Source organism: Sylvia atricapilla, chromosome 4 (assembly GCF_009819655.1).
Source record: "Sylvia atricapilla isolate bSylAtr1 chromosome 4, bSylAtr1.pri, whole genome shotgun sequence".
NCBI classification, from domain to species: Eukaryota; Metazoa; Chordata; class Aves; order Passeriformes; family Sylviidae; genus Sylvia; species Sylvia atricapilla.
In genome coordinates, this window is record NC_089143.1 from 59,378,784 (window position 1) to 59,396,487 (window position 17,704).

The following is a 17,704-nucleotide window of genomic DNA, read 5'->3' on the forward strand; positions in this document are numbered from 1 at the left end:
AGGTGGATCATTCTTTTATTAATCCAGTGCAGGAGTCTAAAGGTGCTGGTCTAAATTAATTTTAGTGATTCGTATAACAGTTTGGTTCCTGTCAACATTCAGCTTCTGCTAGGCTGGGATTAAAGACCCCTGGGGGAATGTCAGGTGCTATATTTTAATGCCAGTGCTGCTGTGTCTTGTAAATCCAGCTAATTAGAAGAGTAAATTTCTTTAGCTGACCTCATATTGGATCTTTGGAACACGGAATAAATCACAAGTCAGGTGAGACTTAACTAGTGACATCTAATGTACTGGAGATTTGTGCACAACAGCATTAATCCTCTTGCTGGGCAAAATAACACCACAATCATGTTGTTTCCCAAAAGCCTGTGTTGATGTCCAAGTCTCCCTGGACACTATCAATATGAAACCTTTTATTGGGAGGAGCAGTGGGGAGGCACGAGCAGCACACACATCAGTCTGATGGATCTCCCTGTGCTCTGTCCCCAGGCCATTCAGCTGAGTCGGGACGGGCAGTATCTGCTCACGGGTGGGGACAACGGCGTGGTCATGGTGTGGCAGGTGTGGGACCTCAAACGCCTCTTTGCCTACCCGGGGTGCGACGCTGGGATCCGATCCATGGCCCTGTCCTATGACCAAAGGTGAGACCAAAGCCTGCTCTGGGCAAGAGTGTTGGGGAATATGGATTTACGATTTAATTGCGTTTTCGTTGTTGTTCTGATTGTGGTTTTCTGTGGGTCACGGATCCTGCTGGTTATTTTGAGAATTCTGTGATGGCAAAAGTTCTTTTTTGTAATGTGTTATGTTTAGGGCAAGATAATCTTTTTCAGGATTTCAGCTCCTTGGGAATGAAGAGAGATCCAAGAAATCTTAGTTTGGCAGACTTTCAAGATAGGCTGAGTTATTGGTCTGCACCAATGTACAGTGTGGGTGACATAGAGGTGGAAGGTTGCATGTGTGCTTTCATCTCTCTTCTTTCACTTACAAGACAAATCTCATTCCTAATTCCAGACTTTCATGTTAAAAATAGAACAGTTGGATAGACTGTTAGATAGAACAGCACAAGAAGATCCCTCCACGTATCCATATATTTGCTGAAGCAAGGAGTCATTCTCAGTTCTAGAAAAGTTAACTTTATCCACATACAGCGTGACCCTTCTTGAACATTCCTGCTGAAGATGACCAGTTAAAATTTTTACTGCAGTTTCACGTTGCACTTTCCAAGCTGTACTTGACAATGCTTCAGTGCTTTTATCACAGAAATATTGTTTGTTTGTAAGATGAATGTTTGCATTTCATCTGTACACCTTTAACTTTCAGGCCAGGATTTTACTTGCTCTTGTGTATTTACTAAATGGTTTTTCTGTGTATTTTTCAAGCAGATTTGTCCCCTAAATCCCTTATGGATGTCTACATTATGCCGTAAAGCATGTTGCTGAGGCTCTTAGCCTTCCACTTACTGAAGCCCATACTGAATGTTTGTAAAATTTTTATCTCTGTTTCTAAAACTTACATAAAATGAACTTTGAAAAATCCAAACCAGTAAAACCTGTGGACTTCAATGAAACATTGAACAGCTTCTTGATAAGCATAATTAGACAATACTGGCATTTTGGATGAAGCAGTTTTCCATTAAAAAATGCCCTTACTGATTAATAGATTTCAAAAACTAGTTACAGCTGTTGAATTTTGAAAATTTTGCATTTAGAGAATCTTTAAACTGTAATTAATGTCATATTGATGAACTGAAATTTAATATGGACGTAGAGAAATTTATCCATGGCCTCAAGTTAAGAACATAATTCAGTTTGGGTTGGAAGACAAGGAAGACATTTACTCAGAGGATTTTACTGAGTAATTACTGATTAATTACAGGTAATCAGAGAGTTATTTATTTCATATGCACAAATTTAATATGTTGGAGAGTATGCAAAAAGACATTTTAACTTAATAGGAAAACAATCAAAATGGTACTGTTGACATAAAATAGGTGATCCTATCAAAATGCAATGTTTTGGTGATCTCATACTTAATCTTTGTTTTGAAGAAAAGATTTGCAGCCTTTTACTCTGAATTTTTTGTTTCTAAGGCTTCCCCCCCCCCCCCCCCCCAAATGCCGGGATTTTAGTTCTGATTTTTGTAATAGTTTAATGAGATGGTAGAGAAGATGATCCAGAAACTCTTGTGATTGTGTACTGTGTCAGGGTTACGGTTTTTTAAACACCAGCGATCTCCAGTTGCAGGCCAAGGGTAAGGAATTGAGAAAGAAAGAGTGTCTGGGTGGGAAAGCCCAGAGATTGCTTTCAGGAGCTTCCCAAACAATCAAAGCCTTCAGTTTTAGTATTTCCAACTGAAGGCTTGTGCCCACACCCAATTCCTTCATGTAGATGTGCTAAACTGAGGGAGCCGAAACTGAAATGAACACTTCTCCTGGCCTTCCTTCCCTTTGCTGCTACACCAGGGCTTCACACCCCGTCCCACACCCCCCAAAACCAGCAGGGAAATGCTCCTGGGCAATCCCAGTGTCCTTGCAGGGCGGGGATGCTGGTGACCAGTTCTGCAGTCTGGCACAGAGCGCGGCGCCCCGCTGTTCTCTGACTTTGCATCTGCTTCCCCCAGGTGCATAATGACGGGAATGGCCTCCGGGAGCATCGTGGTTTTCTACAACGATTTCAATCGCTGGCACCACGAGTACCAGACCAGGTACTGACCTTCCCAAAGGCTGGGACAAGCACTGACAGGAGCAGCTGTGGCCAGGAGGGAGCTGCACGCAGCACCTCGGGGTCGAGCCGCCACACGGTTCCTTAGAAATACTTCTATTACATCTGAATGTAACTTAAATTTGCTGGAAGAAGCAACCTATTTTTTAAAGTTAATCGCTATTTTTGTAGACCTCGCTTGACTTTTTTGGGGGAAGGGCAAAGAAGCAGAAAACCAGCTGCTGGGTTCTGTAGTTAAAAAAAAAATCTATATTTTTAGTCACAATGAGAAGTCTATTTTGATCCCTGTATGTAAACAAAACCTAAAGATGGTTAAAACTCACATTCTAGCTATATTATGAAGAAACAGATGCTCCATCTGAAGCTTTATCTCTAACCTTGAGGAATATATGATTTTAACATAACGGAAATGAATTACGGTATTGGGGGAATTTTAATCTGTGCTATCCGTACCACACTTTGTCTCGTACTTTTCCAAATGATTGTACTCCACAGCACTGAAGTTTCTGGGAATCAAGGGGTAATATTTAAATTATGGTTAATGTAATTTTAAACTTTGCAAATCATTTCCATCAATGTTACTCTTCAAGCATGTTTCTAGGCCTAGACAATTAGTTCTTTTTTAGTTGTATGTTTCGTGCAGTTATGAGAGAAATGAGGAATGGAGTTTTTGTTACATCAAGTGTGAATCTTTTTTAGTTCCTCCTACCTGGCATCTCCTTCAAAGCACACCAAAATGTAGATTGTTCCTCCAAATCAGAAAGGCTCATTTTGAAGGCTTCAAACCAGAAGCCCGCAGAGGCAGGTGTTTTTTAGCAGGGGCAAGTTCCAAAGCACATTTCTGCTGGTTGACTGTGAAAGCAGGGAGGCAGCAGGTGCTTGCTGGTGCACAGCCCCAATCCAGCTGAAGAAGCACAAGATTTGCAGGCCACTTTTTATTTCTTTTTCATCAGAAGATGCCCCTGCAATAGTGTAGCACAATACCATATTCCTTCTCTGCCTATAGCAAAAATGTCTTTTGTATTTTGCTACCACCAAATCCAGTCGGATCCTGCCCAGTCATATTAAATTACCTCTTTCTTTTAGGAAATGAAAAATAATTTATACTAAGGAACAACAAGTTATTTTGGTGTTGCACAAATCTACTTTTCTACAAGATTGCTGTGCAGAACTCTGTGAAAACATTTGTGAAAAGAACTGTTATTGTTTTGTAAGTCTGTATTGCATAAAAATCTTCTTTGTATGTTGTGATCTCTGAGTTGAAATTTACATTCCATATCTGTATTGATACATACATTTCTCTAGCTGCCTACTAGAGCAGTTCTTGGTTTTTCTAAGCATTTAACTACTCTCTCTTTCAGTAAAGATTTGGAATGAGAAAATTCAGTTTGAGTGAATAAATTAAATAAAATTACATTTGTAATTGAGACCTTCAGTGGAGTACTGGGTTCTTGTGATTCAGGGTATATTCCTAACAGAGGAAAGAGGTGCCGTGGCTGACCTATTTCATGTACTTTTGGTGTATGAAATGATGTTTTCTGTGCTTTCTGCATTTCCATACTGAGATGGCTGTGGTGTTATCAGTAGTTACATTTTCATGTTTTGTGTAGCACAAGGGTGATGGCATTAAGCAAAGGCTGTCTGTGGGAAGTGCCTGGTGTACTGAGTTCTGTGTACTGAACATTTATTATGCAAAACTTGTATTTCACATTTCCTGAAGTTCAACAACATTCACAGCCTTGTATCAGCAGGGTTTGAGGGAAAATTGGAATGGTCTTGAACTTAAATTTGTGTTTGTTTCAAGCCAGGGGTGGGTTTCCTAAACGGGGTGGAGGGAAAACAAACAAGAAAAAGGTGTATTTTGCCAAATGAAAATCCTGAAAGTCTTCTCATTATCAAGAAATACTTCATTACTGATAGAAATAATAGCTCCTCATCTTGGAGCCAAAATATTTCACGGGGAGTTGATGTGGTAGGTTGCTTGTTTTACAAAGGACTCTATTGGATCAGGAGGTGCTTTCCCAAACTGGAAGCCCAGCTGTACCTGTGAGTGCTGACCTGAGTGGCATCTAACCCTCCTTGTGGAGCAGCAGCTGCTGCAGTGTGATGTTTTGCCTTTGGAGCGCTGCAGTCCTTTGGTGGGAAAGGACATCTTCACCTTCTCCTCCGTGAGCAGGCCTGCAAAGACACCCCTGTTCTGGACTGCCCTGGTGAGTAGGACATCCCCTCCTTCCACAGGTGAACCCAAATACCTTGGACACCACCCTGGGGCCCAGGCAGGCACTTGGGATACCAGCTTTGGCTGAAGCAGTCTGTTTGTGATGAGACAGGGTTAAAATTCCAGCTACTCAGGTACTTGTTACTCTCTTCAGGGCAGCACCTGTGTCACATGAAAACCTATTTATCACCTGAAAACCCATTTATCAGCAGAGCTGCTGCCAGCTGGGGTTATGGGAACTGCTCTGCAGCAGCAGTGCTTGGTTGGGTTGTGCAGTACTTGGCAAATGCAGCTTAAAATCCCTTGTGTTTTCTGTCAGCAAATGGCTGATGGAAATGCTGTAGGATCTGGCAAGAGAAGATGGGGTGGTCAGAGTGGAGGTTTGTGTTGTGGTGCTACTGCAGGCAGAGGTAAGTTTCTCTCTGAGCTCTGACACTTGAGAATATTTCTGCAGTTCTTGGCTGTGTTGTGCTGTCTCTACACCTGAAGGCAAGCTGTGTATGGATCAGTTATTGTTTCTGGCATCCTCTGGTGTCCTCTTGGTAGTCCTTCACCTATCTGCAGCACTTTGTTCCTGATAAACATCGCAAAGAGCTGATCTGATACCAAGGTAATGGAAAGTAAATTTTATTGCAGCTTTAGTCAGGACATGATTGTTGTTAGTTTTATTGATTAAGATTGGCCTAGATAAGGTCACTGTCTAGATTGTAGTTTTTCCACTTAATGTCCTAAATTTCATCTTCATAGAGATTTCAGTGTGCTTGTGGCATGGCATACTTTTTTTTTTCTCTCTTTCTCCCTGAAGTAATTCAAGGGGAATAACAGATCACTATATTTTTCTTGGGAAACTGGGTTTATCCTCATTAAATGGAACCAGAGATGGGCCATTCTGAGAGTGCTGCTCTAAGCCAGTGAGGCCTCTCCCATACAGGGTTAGGATGTTTGTGTTACACTTGAAATGAGTCACTGGCATTGGATTTACCATGTGATACAACATTATGTGAAATCCAAAATAGTTTCCTTTTATGCAGAACCATCCTAATATCTTCAGTTAACTAATGCAGTTAATGGTGCATCATAATTTAAAGCTGCTGTTTAAAAGATCTGGGAAAGAAAAAAAAAGTAAGAAATGGTTTTATATTTTTATTAGATGTCCTGAAATTCAACTATGCTTAACCTAAAGCTCAATTCAAATGCAACCATTGTCATAAGGTAAAAAAAAAAACACATCAAAACCTTCATAGTTTGAAAGAATAAATTCTAACTTGTACTTGTAAATAGCATACTTTCAGTTGAAACTTACTATCGAGAAGCATATTGTTAGAAAAAGAATGTAAAATATTTCACAACTATTTATATATTGTAGGAAATACAACTACTTTTTCTTTTTGTAAATTAATTGAGATAATTAATTATCATTAATTGAGTCTTGAAACCAAAGAGATGTGTTTATTTAGTCAAATCTGAAAAGGCACACAACTTTGCCCCTGGGACTGCATCATAAAGTCAGCTAATTAAAGACATTGTGCTGTGTGCTTTGGAAATTATGCTGCACGGTGTGGGAATGATCAAAAAGGGGTTCCCAAAATGTGGTACTTGCTGTTTGCTAAATGGACAACATTTGAGAAGTGATATTTTTTTTTTCTTTCTTCAACCTGTTGTAGTATTTTTCTTGCTGCTGTGTGAGCTCTGCGCTGCAAAATGTTGTAGGCACAGCCCAGCCTGGTCGTGTGGTGAGACTTTGGTGCAATCAGCAATAGCAATATTCAGTAACAAGAATGACTTTGTACCTTGCTCTCCCATTTTGCTTTTTGCCTTGCTTATCCTGTGTGCAAGGGATGCTTTTTTCAAGCCTCTGTAATTGGAAAAACCAAAATCTCACCATTTGAACAACACAAGTAGTGTAATTCAAGCAGTGTTTAATCATTCAGCATTTAAATTCTCTAGACATCAGTATTGCCTGTTTACCTGGCAATTATCTCACCTATTATTTTGGGGAGGAGGGAACAGTTTTTGGTACTTCTTTGGAACCTGCACTTTGCACGAGTCACACTCTTGGCCTCCTGTTTCCAAAGGAAACAAAGGCACTTAAAAATCACATTCTCTTTGGAAAAAAATAAAATCAAGAACAGAAGCAACAACTTCTTAGTGGATGGTTGCACGGCTGCTTGCAGCTACCAGTCTCTGCCCTGTTTGTTTTTTTTTTTTTTTAAATAATGCTAATCTAGTTTAAAAAGAAAACAAAAATCCTGCTAGAGTGAATCCCCCTTGACAGAAAAACTCAACTAAATACCTATTTCTGTGCTTTAGACACTAAAGCTGACTGCAAGTAGGAGGGTTTGATTTGCCTGTCTTTTTTTCATCTGAAAACCATCAGTTTTACTTAATGAGCATTTTAGGTAGGTTGCTAGTTTTGTGCATTTCTGCTGCTTTCCAATTGCTGTTTGGATGTAGTTTGAAAGAAAGAATGAGTGAATTCAAAATATAATTTCCCACTTAAAAACTGATAAAACCAAAGATGATTGATAGATAAATACATGTATTTATGTAAAATGAAGGAATCAGTAGATCTATGCTATCAGGCTATAAAAATTCGACCAGTGACTACTGGGAGGAAGAAAGATGTGAAAACCAGGTTTAAATGGGATTTACTGATCTGTGTAAATATTCTTGACATTTGGCTGCTAAGAATGAGTGACACCATAAAACAGCATCTTCGTTGATGTATTTTGAGAATTACTTTAAATTTAGTTTTTGATGTTCCAGAATGGGGGTAATTGTCTACAAGGGTAAATATTGATGGGAATTAATCAGTGGACATAGTGTTGTGTTGATTTATGGCAGGAGAGGATTCAGTCTTGGGACTTTACATCTAAAACTGCAGGAATGGCTTATTGGACTTTTGTGAACAACTACTCTCTTTCAAAGGACCTAGAAAAATTACGATATTTTAAAAGATTTTTTAAATGAATTTTTTAAATGTAGGCATGGTAGCAGTAAAACTGTCACTGTGTTTGTAACAATCCTTTTTGAAAAATATGTAACTTGCTTTCAATTTCTGTAATAGTTTCTTTCCCTTTATAACAGGAAAAAAAATTGTGAACCAGAACTACTTTTGCCTTCTTCCAGCAGCAACTTGTGGTTCTACAACAAGAGAAGAACTAAATGAAAGCACAGGAGGTAAGGAACCAAATGTGATACTTAAGGACCTTCATCAAGTGTTTTAGTGTTAACCAACACATTTTATTTTATTTTTATGTTAAAGTGTGATACCTCGTGCACCTATGCACAGAATGGACTTATGTGGAACTACTTTGAGGCATGGAGTAGTGCTATAATTTTGCTAAGGTCACACAAAGAGTTGGGACTTTCCCAGCTATCTTGTGTTTTCATCTGATTATTTGCCATATGATCATCTTTTCCAGCTGTCATCACTGTTTTTAAATAGGCATTTTGGAACCTGCCTCTGCTCTGTGAATCAAAATACTTGTCTAAGACTGTGTAGATGTTGATCAGTCATGAACTTAGGGACATGAATTCAGGGTATTTCTCTTCACTTTTTTCTTTCATGGGTCAAGGTAATAGTTTAGAACTGGCAGCTGTTGACCAGGCAAATGATGATCCTTTCTGTTACAGATGCATAATTATTTGTGCAACACAACCTGTTCTAAATCCTTGCCAATCCATGGCAGTTTTTTTTCTTCATAGCTGAATCCATCCTCTTAGGAAAAACAGAACTTAACCCAGCATTCAGTATTTGCTTGATGCTCCCTCTCTGCTGATCTCTCAGTTCAGCTCTTTTGGAGGCTCCCTGTCTTTGCTGTGGGGGCTGGTTAGTCTGCTCCATCTGAAATTCCACATCCTGAGTCTGAGAGGTGTTGCAGGAGTCACCAACCACACAGGCACCAGCTACAGACTCTCACCAGCCTCCCTTCTCACTAAGGTTAGACTGATAGCTTCAGCTTTTTGCACGGTACCAAAACACAAATTATTTTACAGAAAGGCTATTCCCATACTCTTCAATTGAACTGACTCCAGGAAACCCACAACAAAGTTAATTAACAAGGAGTGCTTGTAGCCCAGCCTTTTCATCATAGTTTAACACATGCCATGTTTCCCTACCTTTAATACCATTTTTTTTTCCAAGATGTTGCATATCTTTCAGCCACCATGGCCTTAAGGTATCAGTTGGCACTTTCTGATCTTTAAATTATCTTCAAAAGGTAAAAACAACCATGTTTAATCATGGCTTTCATGGGAAACAATGAACTTTAAACAGTGATGTTTATGGGAGTCCCTGAAATTAATTCTATTAAATTGTTTTGGTAGGCATCTAATTGTTCAGTCCCTCCTGGGGGAATAAAGACAACAGTGTCACTGACAAAATAATTGAGCTCTCAAAGAAATGAATGACTTTTTGTGTTCTGTTTGGTTTTTTTTTTTAATGAAGAAAGTTTATTGCAGGTCTTTCTTTTACAATTCTAGTAGAAAGTATAGCTAAGAGAAAAAAATGAACTATGACCAATTCATAAGAACGAGCAAAGGAAAAGGATTAAGCTGAATACATACTCTATTGAACTAAGCATTATGGTAAAGAGAAAACCTCGTCTATTTTGTGACTGCAGATTAAGGAGAGCTGCTTCCCAATCCTGGTTTCCAGTGCCTGCACCAGGTGAATAGGGGGATAGCACTGACAAACCTCTGATGGCTATTGATGGCAGCTTGTCCAAGAATTAGGAGCTGCTCAGTTCATCATAGCTTGGATAACATGCAGCAGGCTTCCCCTTCACAGGCCCAAAGTTATTTTATTTTATTTTATTTTATCTATCAGGTAGTCTGACCCTGGAGAAGGGTGTGGATGGGACACTTGTGGTTAGGATAGAAAATGGCTAAAGCAAAAAGGCTTCCTTCACTCCAGTCTTCATAACAAATAAATGTCCAATGCTCATGTTTACATCCCAAGTTACTTTATTTAAATTCATATTATCTAAACACTACCCTGCCTGCAAATCAGATCACAAACTTGATGGAAAACAACCATCCTTCCCTCTCTATCTCCAAATGTTTGTCTCATGATATTTTACAGTTAGTCCACTAAAAAATTCTTCGTGAAAATTTGCCTCTTCAAGTTTAATAGAAACTTGGCTAAAAATAGAGGCATTGGAATAGAAGGCAAATAGAAGTTTTCTCCCCTTGTCTGCCTCTCCCACTTTTCTGAGAATTCCCATCAGAAGAACAGAACAGGGCCTGCTGGTGGAAATGAGGCCAGGTAACTGTTCCCCACCTCACTGCTCATATAAAAATCTGGTTAGCTACACCATAAGTTAGTCTATTTAGAGCCCAAGGCTGTGTGAAATGGAGTTAATGATTAACACAGAGAACTTAAACAACCACCTGACACTGCCAGAGTCTTTCCCCTGCTGCTGTTCCCAAGGTGTGGTTCATTCACCCGCTGTGAGAGAGGCTCAGACCCGGCTGGGGCTCGCCCCGAGAGGTGCACACAAACTGAAAAACAGTCCTGGGCAATGAAGAGAACTGCGGCCAGAGTGTGGGGAGCTTCAGTGGGGTTTGTTTTCCCCAGTCTACGCACCAGGCTGATCCCCAGCAGGCTCAGGACAAGGCAGCGTGGGGCACCGGAGTGGCTCAGGAGCAGCAGGGAGGAGGGGCTCGGGCCCAGCCACACGAGCATCAGCAGCTGCAGCAGCAATTGCAGATTTTTTCTCCATTCCAGCTCTACCAGAGTCCTGACAGCGCTTGCTGCAGAAAATCTGACTCTCTTTATCTAGAGCTGTGTTCTACAAACAAACAAAGAAAAACAAAAACCCAAGGCAAAACATGAAACAGCACTTAAATACAGCCCTGTCTTAAGGGTTAAAACAATCTACGAGACATAAACTGCATGCAGTACAGCCAGGATTAAAAAGGAGAAATAACATCAGAAATCTCTTATATGATGAATGGTATAATTTTTGTCATGCTGACTCTGGGAAATGTAAGGAAAAGTCTTCCAGATGTATGCTTGCCATGACGTTACAGATTTAAAATTTTTGTCTTGCAAGTCTGATGTGGAAAAAAAAGATGGCAGAAGTGGTTGTGATAGAGAAGAAACTTGTTATAGTAACTATTAGCAAAATTTTATTTTGTGTTTTTGCAGACACAAAGAATCAGGTGATCCTTATTGAGAAATCAGTGCTACAATTGCTGCAACAAACCACAGGGTACAGAAAGGGGAGCTCCCAGGACAGATGGAAACCTAAACTTTTTTTTCTTTTTTCAAGGAAAGGGCCTGCTTTTCTGCTTAGTGGTCAGAGGAGGCAAATGACCTCTCATGGTAGCAAAAATGCAAAGCTTCTGAATTCTGTACTTAAAAATTTATTTACAGGAGAAGGGAGCAACAGGTTGGAATGAAAACTGAGAATTCCATAATGAATAGGTGAATTATCTGGAGTCTGTGGTACAACTGCTGAAGACAACAATTGCCATGCCCTCTAAAGGATATGTGCTAATTGTAAAGGTCAGGTACTCTGCCTTTCCCTCAGCAATTTATTTCTTTGATTGGACTTGCTTTGCTAACCTGAAAATGTCTGTGTGTTTTTAATTATGCTTGACTAATACAGCATTCACTGAGGTATTTAATACTGAAATAATTTTTTGACACAAGTCAAAATTAGCATCTTTTTTCAGGTATATTTATGGTATCAAAGTCATCAAAGACATCAGATACACGGTACTTACCCTCCTTTTTTGTTTCTGTTTGTTTGTTTTGTTTTTTTAACTCAAGTTACATCACTAGCCTCCCTGCATAGAGGTACAAGGAGAAAATTCCATAGTACACAACTGAGTTCTCCACTACTGACAATCAACACTGCAAAGGAAGCATGCAAGGGAAGGAACAGCTGAACTGGGTCTGGGCTTTTGAGATTAGTGATGGTCTAAAGGAGTTTTACCATTACCAAGACACCATTGCATTGTCTTTTTTTTCTTGCTGGAAAAAGTTGTAAGTAAGGGTTTCTGCTATTTCAGTGGCAGGTAAATTATTTAAAAGGGAAAGGACATGCTTTCAGTTCATGCTGACAGTGATTTTCTCCTGTGCTGTCCTCACAGCAGCAATACACTCCTGTGTTATGCAGCTTAAAGTTTTCTTTTTTAATTTTACTACTGTTAAGCAAGACTATGTTTTATTTGTTTAGGACTGATTATCTCCTTTCTGGCTCTAAAGGAAGTGTCAATTGAATTTTTTATTTTAAATAGAAACAATGTTTAGTTCAGTGGTTTAGTTCTTTGCTTCTGTCTTCAAAGGGTTCTCATCTTTTTCTAGCTGTTTTCAGATACAGTAAGATACAGACATGCACAAAATGACTGCCAGAACAGACCAAGACATGTCTGAGGAAGTAAAAAAATTGTTGTATTGGTGTTTGTTTAGCCTATTTCAGATATGCATCACTCAAGACATAATACGTTTTTTCCTAAGTGTTTAAAAGGCATTTTAAACAAGCTTTGCTGGCTTGGTATGGCTGTACAGCTTTTTCCACTTCAGACTGGCTTAGTTATTTCTCCTTTCTTGTTACAAATGGAGACCATGTACTTTTTGTGCAGCAGAACAAAGCATCGCAGTTAGTACGTACCATTGCCTTGGACCTACTCAGAGGAAAGCAATGCAGGCATTGGGAAAGGAGGAAAAAAGGAAGGAAGCAAGGGACAGAAACTAGACTTACTTTAAGCAGAACTAACACAATTGCAACAAATTTAGATTTACAGAACATTTTTTAAATGAAAAAAAAAATCAGTAATGAATTAAGAGCAACATGCTTTTGGGGGCAGCAGGAGCCTCCTGTGCAAGGACACTGAACTGGGGATGTGCAGTTTTACTTATCTGCCACAGGATGGTATTATCTGCATGGGCCAGGTGACAGTGTTGGAATGAGGTGATGCTAAAGGGGCTCCAGTGAATGTGCAGGTGGACTGAGAGAGCAATGCACTGCAATACACGAGAATTACAAAGTGTGCTTGTCTGAAGCTCAATGTTGGTAAGCCATGAGTGCTGGAGCAAGTGAAGAACTTCTCAACACAAAGGTAACTCGATTTCAATGCTCAGGATAAACCAGGGCAAGAATAACAAATTGGGGGCTTAACCCTCGTTAGATCACACTGTTTTCAACAAGGTTTTACTTTTCCTTTCAGCATTAATTGGGAGCTGCATTCAGCAATTAATAATTATGCATTTACATCCTTCCATACCTGTTAGAAGGAAATAAAGCAGGAAAAGGTAAAATGAGGTGAACTTTCCTGGCTGAAGGAGTGTCAGTAGCTAACAGAAAAAACCCACACCAGTAAGAAGCCAGAAGCTACACTGTGTCAGAGATCTGAGACAGGCTTAAGTGGCATGCAAGTTGGAGAGGGGCTGAGAGTTAGAATTAAAATTGCTCTTATTACATATAGTGCATTTTATACCAGTTTTCAGCTTCAGGCTTATCCATAGTCTCAACAGTATAAAGAATGAAGCTCTGAAGTCCCTCTCAAACTGTCAAGTCAAACTGTCAAATGAAATGTAGACAAGAGCATGAACCTGAAATCCTGTTATGATTATTTTTATTATTTTTATGTTATCACTTTTCCTACACTTAAACTGTTTGCCTATTTAACTCACACAAATTTGCAAAGGCAGAGATGTAGGCAGAAACATTTTATTTAAATTTACTGGCTCTCTGATGATTAAAGCAATTCCTTGTTAAAGTAAGTGGGCTGGGCTTTGAGAGTAAATAATACCAATGGCGGGGTGAGGGTGGAAGTCCCTGTTATGTTACCATGGATGGTTTTGCTTTCTTTAAGTGACTGAAGATACATTTTGTGTGCAGTGTCCATCCTTGCATTGGACAAGGATGGCCCCCAGTAAGATCAGAAAGAAAGGAAGTTTCTGGAATGGAGTCTGGTTTCCTGGCACAGGCAGTATTGAACAAGACTATGCTCAAGATGAAGCAATACTTGGTCAGGTACAGAGGAAGACCCTACTTAACTAATTAGGTGGGCAGTATGATAAAAAAAAAAAAAAACAAAAAACCAAAAAAAAAAAAAAACCCAAAACCTCGCCATTTTTTATAATAAAAGATTTCAAATTTTTAATAAACCTAATTTTAACAGACACCTACTTAGTGTTCACAGGTTTCTGTCTGAAAGCTCATTTTTATCTCTTGGGTGGCACCCTGTGATAGACCTGGTTGCTCTCAAGCAATGAGGAGACAATCTACATTTTACATCAATAAAGACTAGAATTAGAGATTGTTCTAGTTTTGGGTTTGCTATTCTTGCACCACACATGCTCATAGAGCACTGTTAGGAAAATATGCAGAGTATTCTACCAATGTATAAAAATGTTCATTTTTCTTACCATGATGACAGAAACCCCAGCAGATGTGTTATTTTGCTTGGGTAGGGTGTTATTAAAGTGCTGCTTCAGTTTACCTGTTACTTCAGCTTGCATATTATTCTCCTGGGAAGCATCATCCTGTATAAGAAGGAGTACAATATTCAAGTTAGGAAAAAGTGAAGAAGTTTTTTATCATCAGGTACTTCCTGCTTTTTAATGCATAGTAAATACTCAGACAGGCATCTGAAAGTGAACACACTCTGCTACATGAGAGAGAATTCCAGAGGAAAGGAACAGAGCAATCACTCACTGTTTTATGAATGAACTTCTACTTCTTAAAATGACATGTGGCACTTCCAGTGCATTGATTTGTCCCATAATTATAAGCTGCGGGTTTGATTCAAGCAAGTTAAAAATAACATGCTTGAAATAATCTTAAAAATGAGTAGCATATTTGTCACTTGGATTTCTTGCAAATCATCACTTTGAATGGCCCATCATGTTCTAAGTCTGGAGGTGTTATAAAGTATCATAAATATGTTTGAGAGGAGCTGTTAGCCTATGCTTGTTAATAGTTGTCTTCTCTTGTGTCAGGGAACTCCACAGATCAGATTCAGTCACTCTTTTAGAACTTGTCTGAAAAAAAGCATTGACTGTGTCCATGTAAACCTAGTAGTTATTAATAATTAATTGATTTAAAATCAATAAGCAGTGCACTTTGGTGTTCCCCTTTGCAGCTGCCTGAGAAGATGAAGGCAGCAGCTTAGTGTCTGTGGTAAATTAGGTGTTATATTTGCTAATTGTCCTGCTTGCTTCTGAACACTACATGTTAATGCTTAGATTTACAGGTTTAATGTCAAATTAGAGACAAGTGAAATGTGATTTACTCACTGACACCCAGGGATGGCTTAGGATCTGTGCTGCTGTGTACCGGGCTTCAGCATTCACATGTAGCATCAGGCTGATTAACTCCTGCATTGAAAGAGAAAAAACAAAGGAGTTTGAAGGGTGTGGGAAAGGATAAAAGGATATTAAAACTGAAAATCCTGTTGCACCAAGTTTCAATGCAGTCTTCTTGATATTGGATGGAAAAAACCCAACCCCAACTGATACCAGAATGAGTGATACCAGTGTGACTTCAGTGGAACTTAAATTTGCCCTTTAGGATTAAGCCTCTGCCAGGCACTGTGTTTGATATCAACTTCTTCACAGTACTCATGTGTCACTGAGTCTACTGAAAACAAATGAAAAATAAATGTTTAAAAAATCAGCTCTAATATTCTACTTTGTTCTCTATATATTCATACAAATTACCAGAACAAGAGCAGACAGGGGAGAGATGAGATGAGATCCTCTCTGGGCAGTGTACATGTACTCAGTAATGTTACATAAAAAATCACAAACCAGAGATGAGAATCTGCATCTGAAAGTCAAGAAACTAAATAAATTATTTGAAAGCTCTTTGCTTCTGTGTTGCTGCACAAGAATAAAAGACATTGAGCCAACAAGTCCACTCTCCCCCACAAAAGCCACTTCTATAGCCTCCAAGTTATCTGTCTTCATATTCTTATCAAGATTATTTCAAGGAGACTGTCCATTGCTTCAGTTTTGGGAAATGGTTTCTTCGTGCAGATGATAAGAGCACACCTAACTGAGAACTTTCCCAAGCAGCTAAGTTATTTAGTCTGTGAACATGTGAAGTGAGACAGGCAGGCACACAGGTGCTTGGGAATGGGCTGAGCTTCATCCCCAACAGGCTGCAGCTGTGTAGGACAGGTGAGCAATATGGGAGGTAAAGAAACACGGAGTGCTGAGGTGTACCTGCCCAATACATGAATAAATGTGTATTGAATAATAAAAATTAATAGTGATAAATGAATAAATGATAAAATTATTAACAATAAATCAGAAAGAAGAAATTGATTTATAATGAATAAATGAAGAGGAGAGATGGTGCACAGGTGGAATGTAAGATAAAAGGTATCAAAGGCTGTACTGGAGAGCAATAGTGCTGATGCTTGAAGCCTTCTTCGGTGTCTGTCATGCCTCCTCCGTCATCTGCCCACCTCACCCTGGCGAGGTGATTTGGGCTGCGCACCTAAGGGCGGAGAGACGGGGGAGCCGAGCCGAACCGAGCCGCGGGGGGAGGCAGAGAGCCGGCAGAACCGAGCCGGGCGGACCGGGAGCCCGCAGAACCGAGTCAGGGAGAAGCCTGGAGAATTGAGAAGGCGGGACCGAAAGCCTGGAGGTCCGGAAGCCTTTCAAACAAACGCTCCACCCCCAGGTGTGGGCGGCAGGGAAGCCGGGAACGGGGGCTCAGGTATCAGCAGCGGGAGAGTCCGTACGGGACATCCGGCTGCGAATGTTACAAAGGAAAGGCACTGGAGGTGAAGAGCGGGCACTCCGCGCCTGCCTTACTTGGTGCAGCGGAGGTAGGAAGCTGGGAAACACAATAACGAGGGCTCAAGCATCAGGAGAAGGAAAATTCGTTTCGGACGTTGCGTTACGAGTTTTCTGTCACCGATTGCTCAGAAGGGGGTGGGGGAGCGAGCGCTTGGCGGAGCTGAAGGAGGGCAACAGAGAAACCACGCACTTGGGCGGATTGCTGCGAAATGAACGGAGCCGCGCCGCGCAGTTTGCTCTCTGCTACGGAATAACCGCGTAACTACGGACTTCGCATGTTTGCGCTGAAAATTAAAGTCACACCGCGTAATTACGCTGTTTATTACGCAATATCCGCGTAACTACGGACTTTGTCTGATTGGTCTGAAAATTAAAGTCGCACGCGTAATTACGCTGTTTATTGCGCAATAACCGCGTAACTACGGACTTTGCTGCCTTGCTCTGAAAATGAGTTTTAAGTCGTACCACGTAATTACGCTGTTTATTACGCAATAACCGCGTAACTACGGAGTTTGCATGTTTGCTCTGAAAATTAAAGTCGCACTGCGTAATTACGCTGCTTATTACGCAATAACCGCGTAACTACGCGCTTACTCATTTGCTCTAAGGGGACAGGGTGCCGCTGCGCGTTTCTCTGTGTGCTGTGAAGGAAAGAGCGCGGCTACGCGCTTTGTTTATTTGGTGCAGAGCCGGGCTGGGAACTTTGCTAACCTGCTGTAGGGGAGATGGAGCGGAGCTGCGCGGTGTGTTTGGGCGGTACAGAGTGGCAGCGCACACACACTGAGCGCCTTTTCCATTGAAATGTGCGTCACTTCCGGCCGCGCCGCCGCCCGCCGCTGCACGCATGCGCAGGCGCGCTGCGGCCGGGCCGTGCCGGGCGCCCCCTGGCGGCCAGGGCCGGAGGTGAGGCTTGCAGTAACCAACCAACCCAACAAAAACGGGAAAAAAAAAAAAAAAAAATATTTCTCATGCTCCTTTTAAGTGGTAACCTTTTTCGCT

The 17,704-nt window shown here is 40.6% G+C and overlaps 2 protein-coding genes across 5 annotated transcripts in view; one reads left to right on the forward strand and one right to left on the reverse strand.

Moving 5' to 3' along the window:
* LRBA (LPS responsive beige-like anchor protein) overlaps positions 1 to 4,155 on the forward strand; it is a 363,721-nt gene extending 359,566 nt beyond the window's left edge. For both annotated transcript variants that reach the window (XM_066318056.1, XM_066318055.1), the window contains 2 exons: positions 490 to 641; positions 2,620 to 4,155. In XM_066318056.1, the coding sequence (XP_066174153.1) occupies positions 490 to 641; positions 2,620 to 2,710 (243 nt within the window). In that variant the 3' untranslated portion in view covers positions 2,711 to 4,155. The remainder of the gene's footprint in view (positions 1 to 489; positions 642 to 2,619) is intronic.
* Positions 4,156 to 9,352: 5,197 nt separating this feature from the next.
* The window catches only part of DCLK2 (doublecortin like kinase 2), an 85,334-nt gene continuing 76,982 nt past the window's right edge, over positions 9,353 to 17,704 (reverse strand). For 2 of the 3 annotated variants that reach the window (XM_066318058.1, XM_066318057.1), the window contains 3 exons: positions 15,194 to 15,274; positions 14,324 to 14,440; positions 9,353 to 10,733 (listed from right to left, as the gene is read on the reverse strand). In XM_066318058.1, the coding sequence (XP_066174155.1) occupies positions 10,521 to 10,733; positions 14,324 to 14,440; positions 15,194 to 15,274 (411 nt within the window). In that variant the 3' untranslated portion in view covers positions 9,353 to 10,520. Of the gene's footprint in view, positions 10,734 to 13,389; positions 13,473 to 14,323; positions 14,441 to 15,193; positions 15,275 to 17,704 lie in introns of all 3 variants that reach the window. The other variant, XR_010743481.1, reaches the window with a different exon arrangement.